The sequence below is a fragment of the Amblyomma americanum genome, chromosome 10 (assembly GCF_052857255.1).
Source record: "Amblyomma americanum isolate KBUSLIRL-KWMA chromosome 10, ASM5285725v1, whole genome shotgun sequence".
In the NCBI taxonomy this organism is placed as follows: Eukaryota; Metazoa; Arthropoda; class Arachnida; order Ixodida; family Ixodidae; genus Amblyomma; species Amblyomma americanum.
This window is the reverse complement of record NC_135506.1, coordinates 1,479,604-1,494,959: the sequence shown is the minus strand read 5'-3', so window position 1 is coordinate 1,494,959 and position 15,356 is coordinate 1,479,604. Positions and strand designations below refer to the sequence as shown.

The window sequence follows — 15,356 nt, the reverse complement described above, 5'->3', positions numbered from 1 at the left end:
GCATCTCTTCCGTGAATGTGACGTGCTATCTGAATTTCCGTTAGGTCAAGGACTTGTATAGAAACTACAAACAGCCATACATAAACTTGTCAAAGTCGGTTTTTATATGTGATTTTTTATTTATCTTTTCTTTGCCACGACATCTGTATCAAAGATATATTAAATTTTATGATGTTTTGATTTACCATGGCATATTCTGGTTTTTTTCATCAACTCTTCATTTTTTGCCTCGTGTTCTGTCTACACCTCCCAACTACGCCCCAACTTTAATGCCACACCGATGTTTTAAGTACAGTGATAAAAAATAAAAAATGGCCAGGCTTAGCTTGGTTAAGCCAAGAATGCGTTGCATATCTCGATGGAGTTCCGTGCTGCTCCGTTGACTCGATAGGCTATTGACTCGATCGCCATTGAAACTGCCCGTGTAGCAGCGCTCGATCGCCTTCGAGTCGATAGACTATCGGTTCGAGGGCCCTCGAAATGCCCGTGTGACAGGGGTATAAGACTGTCCCGACGAAGGAGCGCAGCTCTTTTATACATATGCCGTGGCGTCAATCATAGCGCAGCGCCCCTAGCGGGAGGAGCGGGAGTCAGGTGGTGGCTGCGGCCGCGCGAGTTGGGGCCCAGCTTTCCCTCCGGCTGTCGTGACGTCACGTCACGTGGTTTGGTGGCTGCCCGGCCACGCCGAAGGGCTGAACTGAGTGACTGCAATATGCAACGCATAATAAAGTAAGGGAACGTTACTGGAGCTTATGGAGTCTTAATCACGCTACAAGTAGAGCCCACTACAATTACAAGTAAAAAAGGGGCCCAAAATTTGTTTCCTCTCATACACGTGATACGTACTGAAACAAAAAAAATCGTTTAGAATAAACTGGAACTTCGAATTAAGCCTGTTCGTATTAACCGGATTCCACTGCAGTACTACGTCACCGGCATAACAGGAAACTCAAGATTTATTCTTTTTCTGAAGCTTGGAAAAAATCCACCTTGGCGCGAATAAATTCACACAGACAAAACAAAAGAGACAAGGGGACAACGGACAGGTCCCCTTGTCCCTTTGGTTTTGTCTGTGTGAATTTATTTGCGCCAAGGTGGATTTTTTCCAAGCTTCAGAAAATGCTAAACCAACTAGCCCAGCAACATGCCTTACTGAAGATTTCTTCATGTGGCTACATTTTGACCAATGGTAATGTGCAATCTACGGTCCCGCGATCTAGTGAAGATGTCCTTTATCCTGGAATAGATACGTTGCGCAACGTAATGGGTAGGAAGAGGCTTTGCAGTCGTCATCAGTTCTTAGCTTCGTGCAGGCTGAAGAGTCTACTATATTTAATTGAGGAATGCACCGCGTCCTCTTAGATTAGGATATCGTTGGTTGGTTTTTTTTTTTTTTGGGGGGGGAAAGGAAAATGGCGCAGTATCTGTCTCATATATCTTTGGACACCTGAACCGCGCCGTAAGGGAAGGGATAAAGGAGGGAGTGAAAGAAGAAAGGAAGAATAGGTGCCGTAGTGGAGGGCTCCGGCATAATTTCGACCACCTGGGGATCTTTAACGTGCACTGACATCGCACAGCACACGGGCGCCTTAGCGTTTTTCCTCCATAAAAACGCAGCCGCCGCGGTCGGGTTCGAACCCGGGAACTCCGGATCAGTAGTCGAGCGCCCTAACCACTGAGCCACCGCGGCGGGGTAGGATATCGTTGACGTCTTTCTTTTGTCAGCAGCAGCAGAACTTTCTCGGCGATTACCTCGCGTATGTTGCCGTACTCGTCCTTGCAGAAGAGGCGAACCATGCTCGGGCAGCAGCGGAACGGCACGTCCACCATGGTCAGGTAGTAGTCCTGGAGAAGAAATGCAGAGAAATATAAAGGCCATGTTAACAAAAAAAAAACTATTTCATTCTGACACACGGCCAGCAATTCTAAACTAAATTAAATACCTAACGTAAGAATGACTGATACTTCTCTCGCACTGCCGCGGTAGGTAACAGCCTTCCTGACGAGATTCTAACAATAACTCGTTCAACGAACTACGCGTGCAAAGCCAATTATTTATCATCCTCATAACACATGGATCCCGACTATTACATTTATGAGCATGTAACCGCCCGTTATGTAATGAACCAGAAAGGGGTCTTTAAGGAAATAAAAATGAAATGACTGAATGAATGAAATGATGGGTTGAATAGCTGATCGTGAGCAATTTCATTTTTTGTGGGCAGCATCCTGCAGCAAGCATAGACATGCACAGTTACTTGCTATGCAGAGAAATCGGGAAGAAATTCGGAGTGGGCAAAGCTAATGAAACCATACTTAACGACTTCAGTATACAGTATTCAACTCCGGGACAGGGAAGGAGAACGTCATCGAGGGCACCTAAAAGCTGGAAGGAATGATGAGTTCGGGCATAGCCACCTATAGAATAAAAATATAGGAGGCTATAGCGCGGGAAACTTGTTAAAATAATGTGCCAGTGGCGGGTCCAAGACAGCAGTACAGTAATTGGTGGCCAACAGGAGGTCCCTGTGCCCTGCACAGTATGTTCTCGGCTCTTGATGATTATTGCAATGCAACTTCACAACATTCTGAATTTCACTGAGAACCATGAATTTATGCCGCGATCATCTGGCATATCGGGACATCTTCACTTTTGTGGCACGTTTCGATCTGGAACTCGTTTATGTAGGTACTCATTTTCTATTTTGCATTTGTATTTTGACATATCCACAGTTGCTATGATTATAATTATTAATATCATTATTATTATAAGTTTTGTGGTGCCACACTCTTGAAAGAGATATAGAGAAGTTAGGCGCCATGTTTACGTGCAAAGAATTTTCAATGATTTTTCAAGTGAAGCTTTGTTCATAGCATCAAAAAAGTCATTACGAAATGTAGTTCGTTCACTGCAACACGATCCTTTGACTAAGCTGTAAACAAGTATGTATTATCGCCTGTACAATACTGGTGTGTTATTTACTTGATGTTGGTTCTTTGCTCTTAATTCATTCCTCCTAGGTTATTTTAATTTACCTTCAACATTAGCTTACTTTGTGTTTGATGTGCATGTTAGTATTGCACGTTCACATGCAGGCTGAGTAGTACCAAATTGCTCAAGCTCTCAAGCCACTGAAGGCTATGATAGGCCCGTCTCTGGTTTCTTTTACTTATTACACATACAAAGAAGGAGAATACCCCTCACCAGAACGAACTATGGAAGACAGCCTCAACTTTCAAGTTCCTTACTTGATAAATAACATAGAGGGTAAGTTTCAATTTCAAAAACCAATGTTTAAGAAATCTGTGAATTTATCTGTGAACTTATCTGTGAAATCTGTGAACTTATTTACTAAGCAAACCCGTTTCATTCTCATAACACCCGCTTTCTGTTATCGTTTCTGGCAAGCCAAACTGTAAACACCTTATATTACCTTTTATATTCTGTGTGCACGTTTAGGTATGTCTGTATTGTGTATGCAGGTGCATAAAGTTCATTGTAAATAGTATTTTGCATTTCTTGTATTCACTTGTAATATCACGCTAATTCTTGGTTCGACAAAAATGCATGTGTATGTGTGTGAGCATTGTACCCATTAATTTTGTGACCAGTGCACAATGAACGTCGAATTTTGCTATATGGGGCAGAGCCTCTGTCAGGCCAGGTAATTAGCTCCTGCTTCATTTGCTCTGTAGCAAAACAAATGAAATAAATGAAATGAAATGAAATGAAATGCGTGCATTAAAAACAATCTAATTATTATTATTATTATTATTATTATTATTATTATTATTATTATTATTATTATTATTATTATTATTATTATTATTATTATTATTATTATTATTATTATTATTATTATTATTATTGTTATTATTATTAGGCTCTCCTGCTATATTTTATTAAGAATTTCAAGGAAAATATAACTGAGATAGAGACCACCGTGGTGGCTCCTTGGTTATGGCGCTCGGCTTCTGACACGAAAGGCGCGGGCTCGATCCCCGCCGCGGCGGTCGAATTCCGATGGAGGCGAAATGCTAGAGGCTCGTGTACTGTGCGATGTCAGTGCACGTTAAAGAACCCGAGATGGTCGAAATTTCTGAAGACCTTCATTACGGCGTCCCTCATAGCCTAAGTCTCTTTGGGCGTTAAGCCCACATAAACCACAAATGAGCCAGAAAGATAGGCCAGAAGAGTTCCTCATCCATTTTTGCACTAATGCGCGAGCTGAACAGTAGATGCTACGCCGGAGCACTTAGCCATTATTTCCCAGAAGGCTGCCGCTCTTGGCCGAGACACACCCCGCAGAAAAAGCAGAAAAGTCATAAAGGGCACCTTTCATGACTTCTTCTCTATCCCTAATGGAAGATCCGGATGACTGAGAGAGGAAGAAAAACAATGTCTTTTGGACATAGGATTAAATTGATTAATTGGAGATACTTCCTTTGCACTTTGTCTGATAGAGACAGTTTCACTAAGCGCTAAGCATTTGAGAAATTAGCGCTGCTGCAGGGAAACAATGAGAATGAGAGCGATGAATTCGACACCTACTGTATGCAGGCCGGACCCCTAATTTTCTGCTCCTAACGGACGCTAACTTTCCGCTGGTATTCCTTTTGTGTACACGTTGCTTGCAGCGATGACGAGACGAAAATCACTGCCACATCTCCACATCAGATTACAACCGCTGGTAAGGTTGAGGTCATCCTGTTAATTAGTGCTTGAGGTAAGGGCTATTCTAAGCTGCGTTAGTCAGGGCTGTTAGATAAATTATAAAGAAAGTTTTTCGCAAGTCAAACACGTACTGCGGCTTTAATTATTACAAGCACCGTTCGGTCGACGCGAAGTCCACCATCAGTAATCATCGCTCACCTACACTCAAATACGAATACGTCTACGTGGGAGTGAAAAGACCGTAAGCCGTCCTCTGGAGCACTCCTTTGCATGAAAGGGAGTGCGGTAGAGGACAGTTCACTCACTTTCTGTTCAGATGGTTTAAGTTTTATGTGGGGTTAACCTTCGAAAGCGACTCAGGCTATGAGAGACGCCATAGTGAAGGGCTTCGGAAATTTTGACCAGCTGGGGTTCTTTAACGCGCACTGACAGCGCACAGTACATGGCCCCTAGAATTTCGCCTCCATCGAAATGCGACCGCTGCGGCCGGAATCGAACCCGCGTCTTTCGGGTCAGCAGCCGAGCGCCATAACCACCTAGCCACCCCGGCGGCCCTTTCTGCTTAGAGTGCAACGTGAACCGATACAGTCATCTCCGGGAAGAGTGTTTCGTTAGCGCTCAGTACAGGGAAGGGTGCGCATCCTGTTTTATTAAACCAGTGTCGCGCCCATTCTGCTCTTGAAGTGAGCCAGACAGGGAGACTTGAGTGGGTTCTGGGGACGTCCAGGGAGCTCTTGTGCAGTCGACAATGGTTTCCTGTGCACATATTCGTTTCATCATACAAAGAATATAGACAGCCAATGACTGCAGAGATCCTATCGTCCCAGCAAGACTTGGAGAGGTGCCATACTTTGGCAAGAAGAAATAACAAAGGCTTGCATCACGGCGATTATTGGCCGACTGTCTGGAGTAGCTCTCCTCGGACCTCGACTCACCTTGTCGTCAGGCAGCTCGGCGGTCTCGTAGCAAGTCTCGTGTGTACAGCGCGCCATGAACTGCGAGCCGGAGCCATCGCAGGAGCAGTTTCGGCACAGCCCGTCCCTCCAGACGCTGTCAGCCTGTCAGGCAAGAGCATGGACGCTCAGCGAAAGTAGGTATCCCGCATAAAAAAAAAAATAGAAATATAGGCTACGGACAACTCGCCGCCGTTCCGAGGGGAAACAGAGAATAAAACGAACAAGCAGCGCGGTCTGACAAGCTTCTCCCGAAAGTACCGGAAATTGCAAATCGCGAAGGGAACAGCTCGCAGGCGTTACTCGATAGCCGTACGACTCGTCAGGCGAGGCCCGGTAATAACTCTCAAAGCATGCAAGGAAAATGAAAGGAAACACGCAAAAGCATGCCTAATACAGGCTTAAAGGACCCCTGTGGATATCCTATATAACGTCGCGTCTCCCTTACTACGGGGTCGGGCTTCTTGTTTTACGCAACAACGAAGCTAATTTGTAACTGGGAAGCGCGTGCCAGACGAGCGCTTCGGCGGCACAGGTCAGACAAAGGACAGGCGCTCCTAACGGATGGCGTCAAGGCTCCCGCTCTGCACACAATCCGATCGTCTGCGTTGCGAGCGAAAAACCCACCTGGATCACGTGGGTCATCACAACCTGCTCGCCGGATTGTGAGCAAGCTGATCACCGCGGCAGGTGGCAGCTATATTGAGAGGTTGCTCGGGAAGAGCAACCTGTGTCTCACAAGCCGCACTGGTGGCAGCACCTGCCATCGCAGAACAGTGGCGCCTCGTTTAATCGTTGCACCACTGCGCCAGGAGCGGTATGAGGACTCCCAGGAATTAATAAATGTAAAGTCGATAACGACCATTCCGCACATGTGGACATATGGGCATGCATGGCATCGCGGTTTACCCTCAAGGTGAAGATTAAGTGCCCCTAAAATTTTGCTTCATGTGTCAGCACGTGCATGCAAGATTTGATGATACCAAGATTATAGGCAGGAGCGCATATAGGGTTAAACGGCCACCAGAAACTTGTCACATGAAAAAAACTATCCGCTCATTGTATAATCGCCCCTAGTTAAATTTTGTTCAGCAGAGTGTGTCTTTTTGAAAGTCTTCTGTTGGCAGTGTGATCGCGCGGTACGAACTTTGCTTTCGTCTGGATTGTCTCTTACTGCGCACACGCGCTCTTCCTGTATATACGTACAGGCGTGAGCAAAAGTGAAGAGACAAAGAGAAAGGTGGTAGAACTGCTTGTCAGCGCTCTCTGACGGCGCGTACCTGTTGTCAATATAGGTGCAATGCACTGTGTTTTATGAGCTGGCCTGATCGCACGGGGATTTCTGTCAGACATGTCTTTTTCAACAGAGAAGGAGCCAGGGACCACTCTTAGCTTTTTGGGTGGTGGTGGTTGTGGTGGCGGCGGTGAAAACACTTATTCGGTATAGAGGGGACAGGAGGTATGCTTGGATCAGCCCGTAAGGTCCCGTTATAAGCACTGGGTGGAGGTCCCGGGTTTGGGGCCTCAGTGGCGGCGGCCGCTGCCCGGGCGCACCCGACTAAAGCTTGTTGGGCCTGTAAGTCGTGGCAGAAGACGGTGGCAGGCTGTCTGGGCAAGCGAGTTAGCACACGAACCGTCTAATCTCTCAGTCAAGCAGCAATTGCAGCACAACTTGACACGTAGGTTTTGCATTCTGTCTGGAGAAACGGACTGCTTCCAATCGACGGTTATTATTCTCACGTGACAGTGCTGCAGAGCGGTCGCTATACTAGCTATAGCTTCTCGTTCTGAACTAAATCTCCTGTGTAGGTTGCTGCCTGTGTCTGTCAAAGAAGGACAACGAATGGCTGAGCTCAGGTTTCAAGATGCTACAGTGTGCGAAATGTTTCGCCCCATTGGGCGTTCACGAATTGTTCACTCAGAGCCTCATGCAGAACCTTCGATCAAAATTGCTTCGCGATAGCCCCTTGCGATAGAGATTTCCTAACAGAAACGCTAGAGCGAACTATCTCGCTCTCCCAGGCAGCCTGCCCACTCGGATGGAAATGCACGGGCGAACAGACGAGCACATCAGGAATGGGCGCACTGCGCATATCTCGACAACACAAGCGCGCTGGCAGCGCTAACAAGCAGTTGTGTCGCCCTCTACGTCGTCTCTCCACTTTTGCTCACGCCTGCGCAGTCCGACTAAAACAGTGGCGCTAATCTGCTCTAAAGATGAACCACGACTGTCAGCAAGACTGCTTCGTTTTTGTTTCACAAAAACTTTCATGCTTTCATTTCCCGCGGCTATGACCGCATTAGTGCCGCCTCGAGCCAGGCGCCTTTCTTTCTGGTTTCAGCCGCGTTCCCGATCTCTAGGGGGATTCCTTACTGTTCCCTTCGGAGGGCGTCGTTAGTGGGGCGGAAGGGGAAGGCAACTCAGCACCTGGTAGAAGGAGACATTCTGCCGGTCCACGGCCACGGCCACTTCCCGGCCTTCCTCGCTCACTTCGTACTGGTGCGTGTACAGGCAGACTCCCTCGGGGGCCTCTGTGCATAGGGAAAAGAGGGAGGGGAGGAAAACGGAAGCGCGTTGCGATCAACTGCTCAGGGTTGAGCTGCGCATCTCCAGACCGGCCAAGCCCGTCCTTCGACTGGCTCTTTTTTTTTTTTCCATAGTATTACCAGTGATGGCGGACACCAGAGAACCGGCGAATTGCCTGAAGTTGAAAGCTGGTTAACTAATTTTTTAGCACGAAACTTTTTAACCAGTAGAGTTTTGCGCCTAATTCCAATCCGTGATTTGTAGCCGGGCGTTAGAAATAGCCATAAAAGCTTTCAGAATTTCGAAAACGCGATTACCCTTGGCGTTGTGGATCGACAAAAATGGACTTTTCGGACTAGCTACATGCACTAAAGAGGTTGCTTTGCCTGCACGCTTTCGAAAGCGCATGTATTTTTGCACGGTCCAGCCAAATTTTGTCGAGCCACAGCGCCAAGGATAATCGCGTTTTAGAAATTCTTAAAACTGATATGGCTATTGCTAACGACTGGTTACAAATCTCTAATTGCAACTAGGCGTCTAACTCTAATAGTTAAAAAGTTAGTTATTAAAAATATCTAGCCAGCTTACTACTTAAGACGATTATCAGTTTTCTGGTGTCCGCCAACACTGGCCATACTACGCATCAAAAGCCATATTCGTAGCCCAAAAAGGCTATTTTCGAAAATTTTTGATAGTGTTCACTGAAACACCCGGTGCGTAAATATGCGAGAGGTACTGGGATCGATACCCCGCACCTCCACAGAGTGTAAAGAGGCAAGTGAAACAATTAATGTGGACAACCGTAGTCTTTGTCAGCATAGCGCAGCTCAGTAGTCCCGCTTTCGTGAGCGCAAAACTGAGCTTCGTCAGTTTCGTCTTCGTTCTCCTTCGCCGGCGCAGGCCAGTTCTTCCAAGCGAGCGCCCATAATAGCCAGTGATATTAGACGACTCATTCTCCAAAGAAGTTCGAAAGCGCATTATCGCTGTTACCACGTCGCCTGAATTATACCGTCAAAGTCTTACAAGTGCACTTATAGAGAAATTGAGGCTCGATTGGTGGTAAGAAGGTATTTGGTGATGCAATGGCCTTGCGACACCATATTCTCTACCTTATGACGTCGTCACAAGTGGCGCATTACTCTCGAATCTACCTATTCTTTGAGACTAAGGCCCGCATGCATAAAAGTGTATCCTGGTAGAAGGCGAAAGTTGGAGCTGCAGACAGTTTCCCGATTGCTGAGATTTACGCTTACAACTTTTCGAGCCTTACATCTATTTCCGCGTTAGAAAAATGTGGCATTGTTTTGACGTTGTTAAACCGAGTAAGATGTGCAAAAGCATATGTTTAGCCTCATTGGTTTACGGTTTTGCTTTGCTATGTTCGATATTAGTATTAGTTGAAGACGATGTGCAGTGCACAGCGCGAGAGTGTGTTGCAGTTTAACCGGAGGAACGATAGCGTAGTGTTCTCGTGCAGTCAGTGACCAGCGAAGCTGATCTGTTCGCGCCACTGCGCGTTCGAATCCCAGTCGCGGAAATATTTATTTTATTTATTTATGATTTGGCCTCGGCCACGCTCAAGGTCAGGTTTCACACAAACTCGGGCTGGTTAGTAGACCTCGTCAAGTATTACACTCGCGCTGAAAAAACCATGACGTAGCTCACGACTGGTACTATTCTTGGAGGAGCAGTTCGTGACAACGAAAATGAATAAACCGCACACAAGCATGCACATCTGTTTTCGATAAGCAGATGTGCGCCTTTGCCTTTTATATCTCTGCGTAACTTCAAAGCGTATTAATCGTGGAATGCGGGTGCAGCGCGCTGCTTAGCATATTCTTGAAGTTCGTACTGTAGCGGCCCCATACTAAGTCGGTTTTATCATCGCTTGTTTCACCTTTCGCTTTTCCGGTTTATAAAACCAGCAGAGTCATGTGATGAACAACGGGCGGAGTGTGCCCCCACTCACTGCACTTGTAGCTGTCGCAGCAGGCCCCAGGAGTGGCGACCAGCTGAGTGCCAGGCGGGCACGGCGGCTCCGGGGGGCACTTCTCCGGGTGGCACACTGCTTCCAGGGTGGCGCAGCAGCCGACCGGAGTCATCACCACCTCCTGTCCGATCTCCAGGTCCGTCGGCCACACCACGGGGGGGCACAGCGCTGGATCGCATTCTGCGCCACGTGGGCCGTTTTGGGATCAACAACACTGCAGCTACAAGACAGGGCCCATCGGGCAACTGTATACACGAGAGGCATTTCTGGTGCAAACACAGTGTTTCTCAACGTTACCTCAGCGCAAATAAAGAGCGACTGCCTACAGGCCAGGGCAGCAGCCTGGGCATGTCGGTCATTCATTTGTGATATAACAGCGCAGAACGACGGTACAGGACAGCAGACAGGCGCTCAAGTTGCAAGTCAGCGCCTGTCTCCTGTCCTGTCCCGTGGTTATGCGCTGTTCCATCACAAGTGTCTACGCCAATTTCTGACAAAGCGCTTCGTCCTTCGCCGGCATACTTGGGAGGGCTAACATCGTGTTTGTTTGGGCTAGTATAGTCCGGAAATGGGGATCCACCGGTCACGCATAGCTGCTCTGTGTTTCTCTCCGCGATACGCAGAATAAAGTGCATTATGAGCAAGTTTTTCATTAGCTGAATAAATTATTCCGAGGTTAAGGCTTAGTATTAGGAGCGTATGGAAGCCAGCAAAGCGCTTCTAAATAGCTTTCCTCGAGAAAATTGCGGTCATGGGACTGAATGTCAGCGCCAGTCACTAGCCAAATCAAGCATCAAGTTCACACTTGCCGGTATCCCTGCTGTGGATGAATGGCCGCAGAGTCTTTTTCCTTCCTCGTAATTTTGAGAAGCTGCACGTCTGCAGTGGACTGCATGGGACTGATGATGACGATGATGATTAACTCTCGTGATGAATTTGATGGTCATGTGCACGGTGATGGTCGTGGTGGTGAAAATTACGACGGTGGCATGGTGACCGTGAAGTCCACCATCACCCCACCCTGACTTTTCAAACTCGCCAAAAGAGGTGATTTTCAGGTCCGTGGCGATGACTACCAACTCGCCTGATGTGTTTGATGTTGATGATGGTGGACATAATGGTCACACCGATATAGTCGTCATTTCCACTACCCAACCACCTCCATCATCATAGTCTTCAAACTCATCAGGAAAATACAGCGCTCGGAAAAAATTCTAGGAGCACATCGTTTTTATGAATAGCTTCGCAAATTCGGCTCATGTCGGGCTTGATGGCGGCTCATGGTACCGTGCTGCTGAACACTTATCATGGATCGTTATGGGCAGCGTGTCTGATAAAAAATAGAAGGTGTGACAAAAGGGATCTGGGGAGGGGGGGGGGGGTGCAAAAGTGTTGAAGAGAGCCGTTTTAGAGAGATGAACGAGCCTCAAACGAGGCGCAGGGAAACACGTCGTCGTTGACGTTTTTATAGCTTTCTTGAAAAATCTCTCTCCCGTGAGGCAATTAAAGTTGCCCTGAGAGCCCGAAGAATGGCCCATGCGTTTCTGCAAGAATAAATTTTCTTCCCGCTTTTTAAAGCTTCCTCTTCCGTTTTCACAACCGTAACAAACGAGCGTGAGCGTGCGCTAGATACTTTTAAAGGTTCGATTGAACTTATTGAGCACGATACGCTTTTCCTTCGAAAGAAAAACCACTGGTGTGAACATTTTAATTTAAATAAAACTATCAGCAGTACTTAGACACGTCGGGCTATAGAAGTAGTACAGAAACTTAACAGAAAAACAAAAGACATAATATTTGCACCCTCACATTGTCACACTGCTGTGGTGCTGTCCTGTTCAGCACGAGGCAGCGGCACGATCTTGGACGTGGCTAAGTAATCTAGGCCCCCTGCACTGGTTCCCGGCCGATGACCGTTCCTCAGGCGTCGGAACCCTAAAACTATGTCACACAGAAAAGCTGTCGTAGGGGGCTCAACCCCGATGGGCTTTCCTGGCCAGTGAACGACCGCCCACATGCAACGTGTCAGGCGTACGTGGCGGGGAAGGCTACGCGGCCAGACCGAATGCCATCGCCACATGAGCGCTGCGTGTGTTATGCGGTATCTAATGCGTAATAGGGAAACATACGGACTAACTGCCCCTTCGATGGAGCAGTACATTGTTTTTTTTGTTCTATTACAGCCCAATGATTGCCTGCATAAAGAAGCATCTCACGGCGTATATAGGTAGTGTATTTAGTCTGCTTGACTAATCTTGCTTAAATCTGTAACGATTGTAGTCCGTGATCTAGCTGTTTCGTCTGTATAACGCTGCCTCGTGGAATCTAGAACTGTCTTCACCCTCATCTTTGCCACACTGGTCACGCCTGATGCAGAAGTAACGACTGCTCCACTGACCTTCGATAAGCGTTGTCTTTCGCAGGCAGTGGCGAATTTATCGCAGTAATCTAATCTGTGCTCACCGCTCCCTCTGGTACCACCCCCACTAGTTGCTCCTTGCCTTGTAATCCACTTTCACCTACCCCATACCGTCGCTTGCCCTCGCAGACCACTGGCTATACCTTCGCTTGGCGTCTCCCTGCGAGGTCAATTTCTTATTCATTTCTTCCTGTTTACCACGTAGTCTAGCTCTTTCTCTCGTCTGTACTGCCAATTACTCGCCGAAAACCGAACCCTCTGCTGGGACGCAACCATTTTTCACGTTTGTCTAGCAACAAAGATGTCCGAAAAATATTCCGAGCCTTGGACTCCGATAAATGCGCCGCCGACTCGCGATGCGTTCCAGCTCGCGGGCAGATTTGCGAACTCAAGTGCTTATTAGGCCGACGTTAGCCCTGGTTTCATTAGGACTGGAGCGCTTCGCCAAGGCACTATATATACCGGGTGTACTATTTTTAGAAGACCCAGTTTTTTTTAAAACGGGGTTGTTGACATACAAAGAAGGTTGGGTTGCATAGTAATACCCTTGTTGGCGGAGGTAAAAAAACAGTAAAATCATGCTAAGTAGTAAAGTGATTGACTATATACTAATAGCGAACTTTTTAACTGTTACTGATAGGCGCCTCATTGCAATCAGGAAATTGTAGCTGGTCTTTAGTAATAGTGATATCTGTTTTTATAATTTTGAAAATAGGATTCCCCTCGCCACTGTGGCTCGACTAATTTGGGCCATTTCTCGTACCATTTGAAAAACCGCGTGCTTGCGGGAGGGTTCCCACAGCCTAAAAAAAGAAACCGACGCGCTTTTTTAAACCCATCCCTTTTAAGCGCTATCTTTTCGTTGTGGGGAAATATTGTTGCTTTATTTCCTCTATGGTAGCACCCCCATACGTGCAGAGTTTATTTTTGATGCTTGACATATAATAAGAAAATACATTGTCGCCTTTATACGACCCTTGAGTAAGCGCTACAGAACAATTATTTGTCTCCCTTTACTTTGGTTACAGAAGCAATTTTTGAGTGGCTATGCGAATACCGAGGGAGGCGCACTGGAAGGTTTAGTTAGTTCCATCGAACTTTGGGAAGCATGGCCCGACGGTATAGGCTAGTGTGACTCCAAGTAACATGCTGCTCATTTGCATTCTTTGTCTCACCGCAGAAGTACACGGGACAGCCATTCTCGTCCGTCCTGGTCTTGGCGACGTCGCCCTTCTTGCACTTTGGCAGGCTAAGTTCAGGACACTGCTCGACCACGTCCTCTGAAATGGGGACAATAACAGAGCCGCATTCAATGACAGTGCACAAGAGCATATTGGCGTAGAACTATAGTTCTTATTTCTATGATCCTCAATCGCAATTTATAGCGCGTTTCAATCTCGCGGCGTCATTGCTTCATCGCCACTATTCGCCGCATTCCGCTGTCGGTGCTGGCTTTCGCGTTTGCTTTTTTTGAGAGACATCGCACCGAGATTTAGGAATTAGCATCATGCCGGTTTGGGAAAGGGCGCACTTCCTCCCTTGAACCACTCACGCCTTGCTTTGCCCCCACGGCTCGTGTCTTTCTTGAGCATTACTGTTATACAGTCTGTATCACGAGCGAGAGCTGTATTCGGCGCCACACATGGTGTTCCTTAACAAAGCGGTGGTTTGGGCTTGTCGGTATAGCATGTTAGAAGAGGACATAGCGCAGCACATTGGGTCCTGCGTGCTCCTTTTCTCTGTCCCGTGGTGCTGCGCTATGCCTTCGTCTAACATGACGTCCCGATACGCTGCAACGGGCTAAAGCTGTCTACCTCAATCTGTCTGACTGACTACGACTGAATGACTATGGCTGACTGCCTATGACTGACTGCCTATGACTGACTGGATATGATTGACTGACTATGATTGACTATGACTGAACATGACTGACTATGCCTGACTAGGCTTAGGCCAGCTGGAAATAGTGCTTCTTGAGAGAAACTACGATATTTTCTTCCCTCTGCCATCTGAGCTCAAACACTGACAGCAGCGTTTCGTGCAGCTACAGACCGCAGGCAGCAGCCGAAGAGCGCTACGTAACGTTGCGTTGCACAGTGGCTGGCGCGTATAACATGCCTAATACCACGAACCACCGGCGACCTACGTTGCCTTACGATAGAAAAGAAGAGACAAAAATGGGCCACCGCGGCGCACACATCGCTGCTTAGAGCGAACCACGACTCGTTGAGGCATTCATGTCTGCGGACGCACGCACTTTCCACAGCGTAGCGCCGCTCTCGCGGGGCGGCAGGATTGTGGCCAATGTCCGGGCAATCATCGATACTCGAGTAGCTGCATTGGACTGCACCCACGGTTGTTGCCGAGGAAAGTCGCATCGGGGAAGGAAAGGGTCGCCTGGGAGACGTCGTAACGAGCCCCCGCAGCGGGCACTTAAACGGCGTCCCTCGTTCTGGGCTCGCGCCACCGCTGCGCTCTGCCCCACTAAATCTATGCAGCCCCGGGGAGGCTATAGCGGCCGTCACCTAATAGGGCAACCAAAATGCGGTTCCGGGGGTAAAATGATTTTTACGACGCTTCTTATCGCCCCATCGTCATGGCATGATTGTCTGGAATGGTAAAAACCGTGGGCCAATCTCGAAGCGTGTTTTCACCCATGAGAGCTCTCGCAGTCGTGCCTGCCTGACCTGATGCGGCCAGAGTTCTAGCCTCGACCACGATGCACGGTTTTAGGCTCGGCAGTGAGCACAGGGGAGACAGCCGCGGGGCGATATTGAGGTGGAATCTTCGCG

The 15,356-nt window shown here is 47.7% G+C and overlaps 1 protein-coding gene across 2 annotated transcripts in view; it reads right to left on the bottom strand.

Annotated features, from left to right (window-relative positions):
• The window catches only part of LOC144106577 (uncharacterized), a 216,305-nt gene that overhangs the window by 14,803 nt on the left and 186,146 nt on the right, over nucleotides 1-15,356 (bottom strand). For both annotated transcript variants that reach the window (XM_077639422.1, XM_077639423.1), the window contains exons 68-72: nucleotides 13,740-13,844; nucleotides 10,125-10,325; nucleotides 8,057-8,160; nucleotides 5,611-5,733; nucleotides 1,753-1,845 (exon numbers count right to left, since the gene is read on the bottom strand). In XM_077639422.1, coding sequence (XP_077495548.1) covers nucleotides 1,753-1,845; nucleotides 5,611-5,733; nucleotides 8,057-8,160; nucleotides 10,125-10,325; nucleotides 13,740-13,844 — 626 coding nt within the window. The remainder of the gene's footprint in view (nucleotides 1-1,752; nucleotides 1,846-5,610; nucleotides 5,734-8,056; nucleotides 8,161-10,124; nucleotides 10,326-13,739; nucleotides 13,845-15,356) is intronic.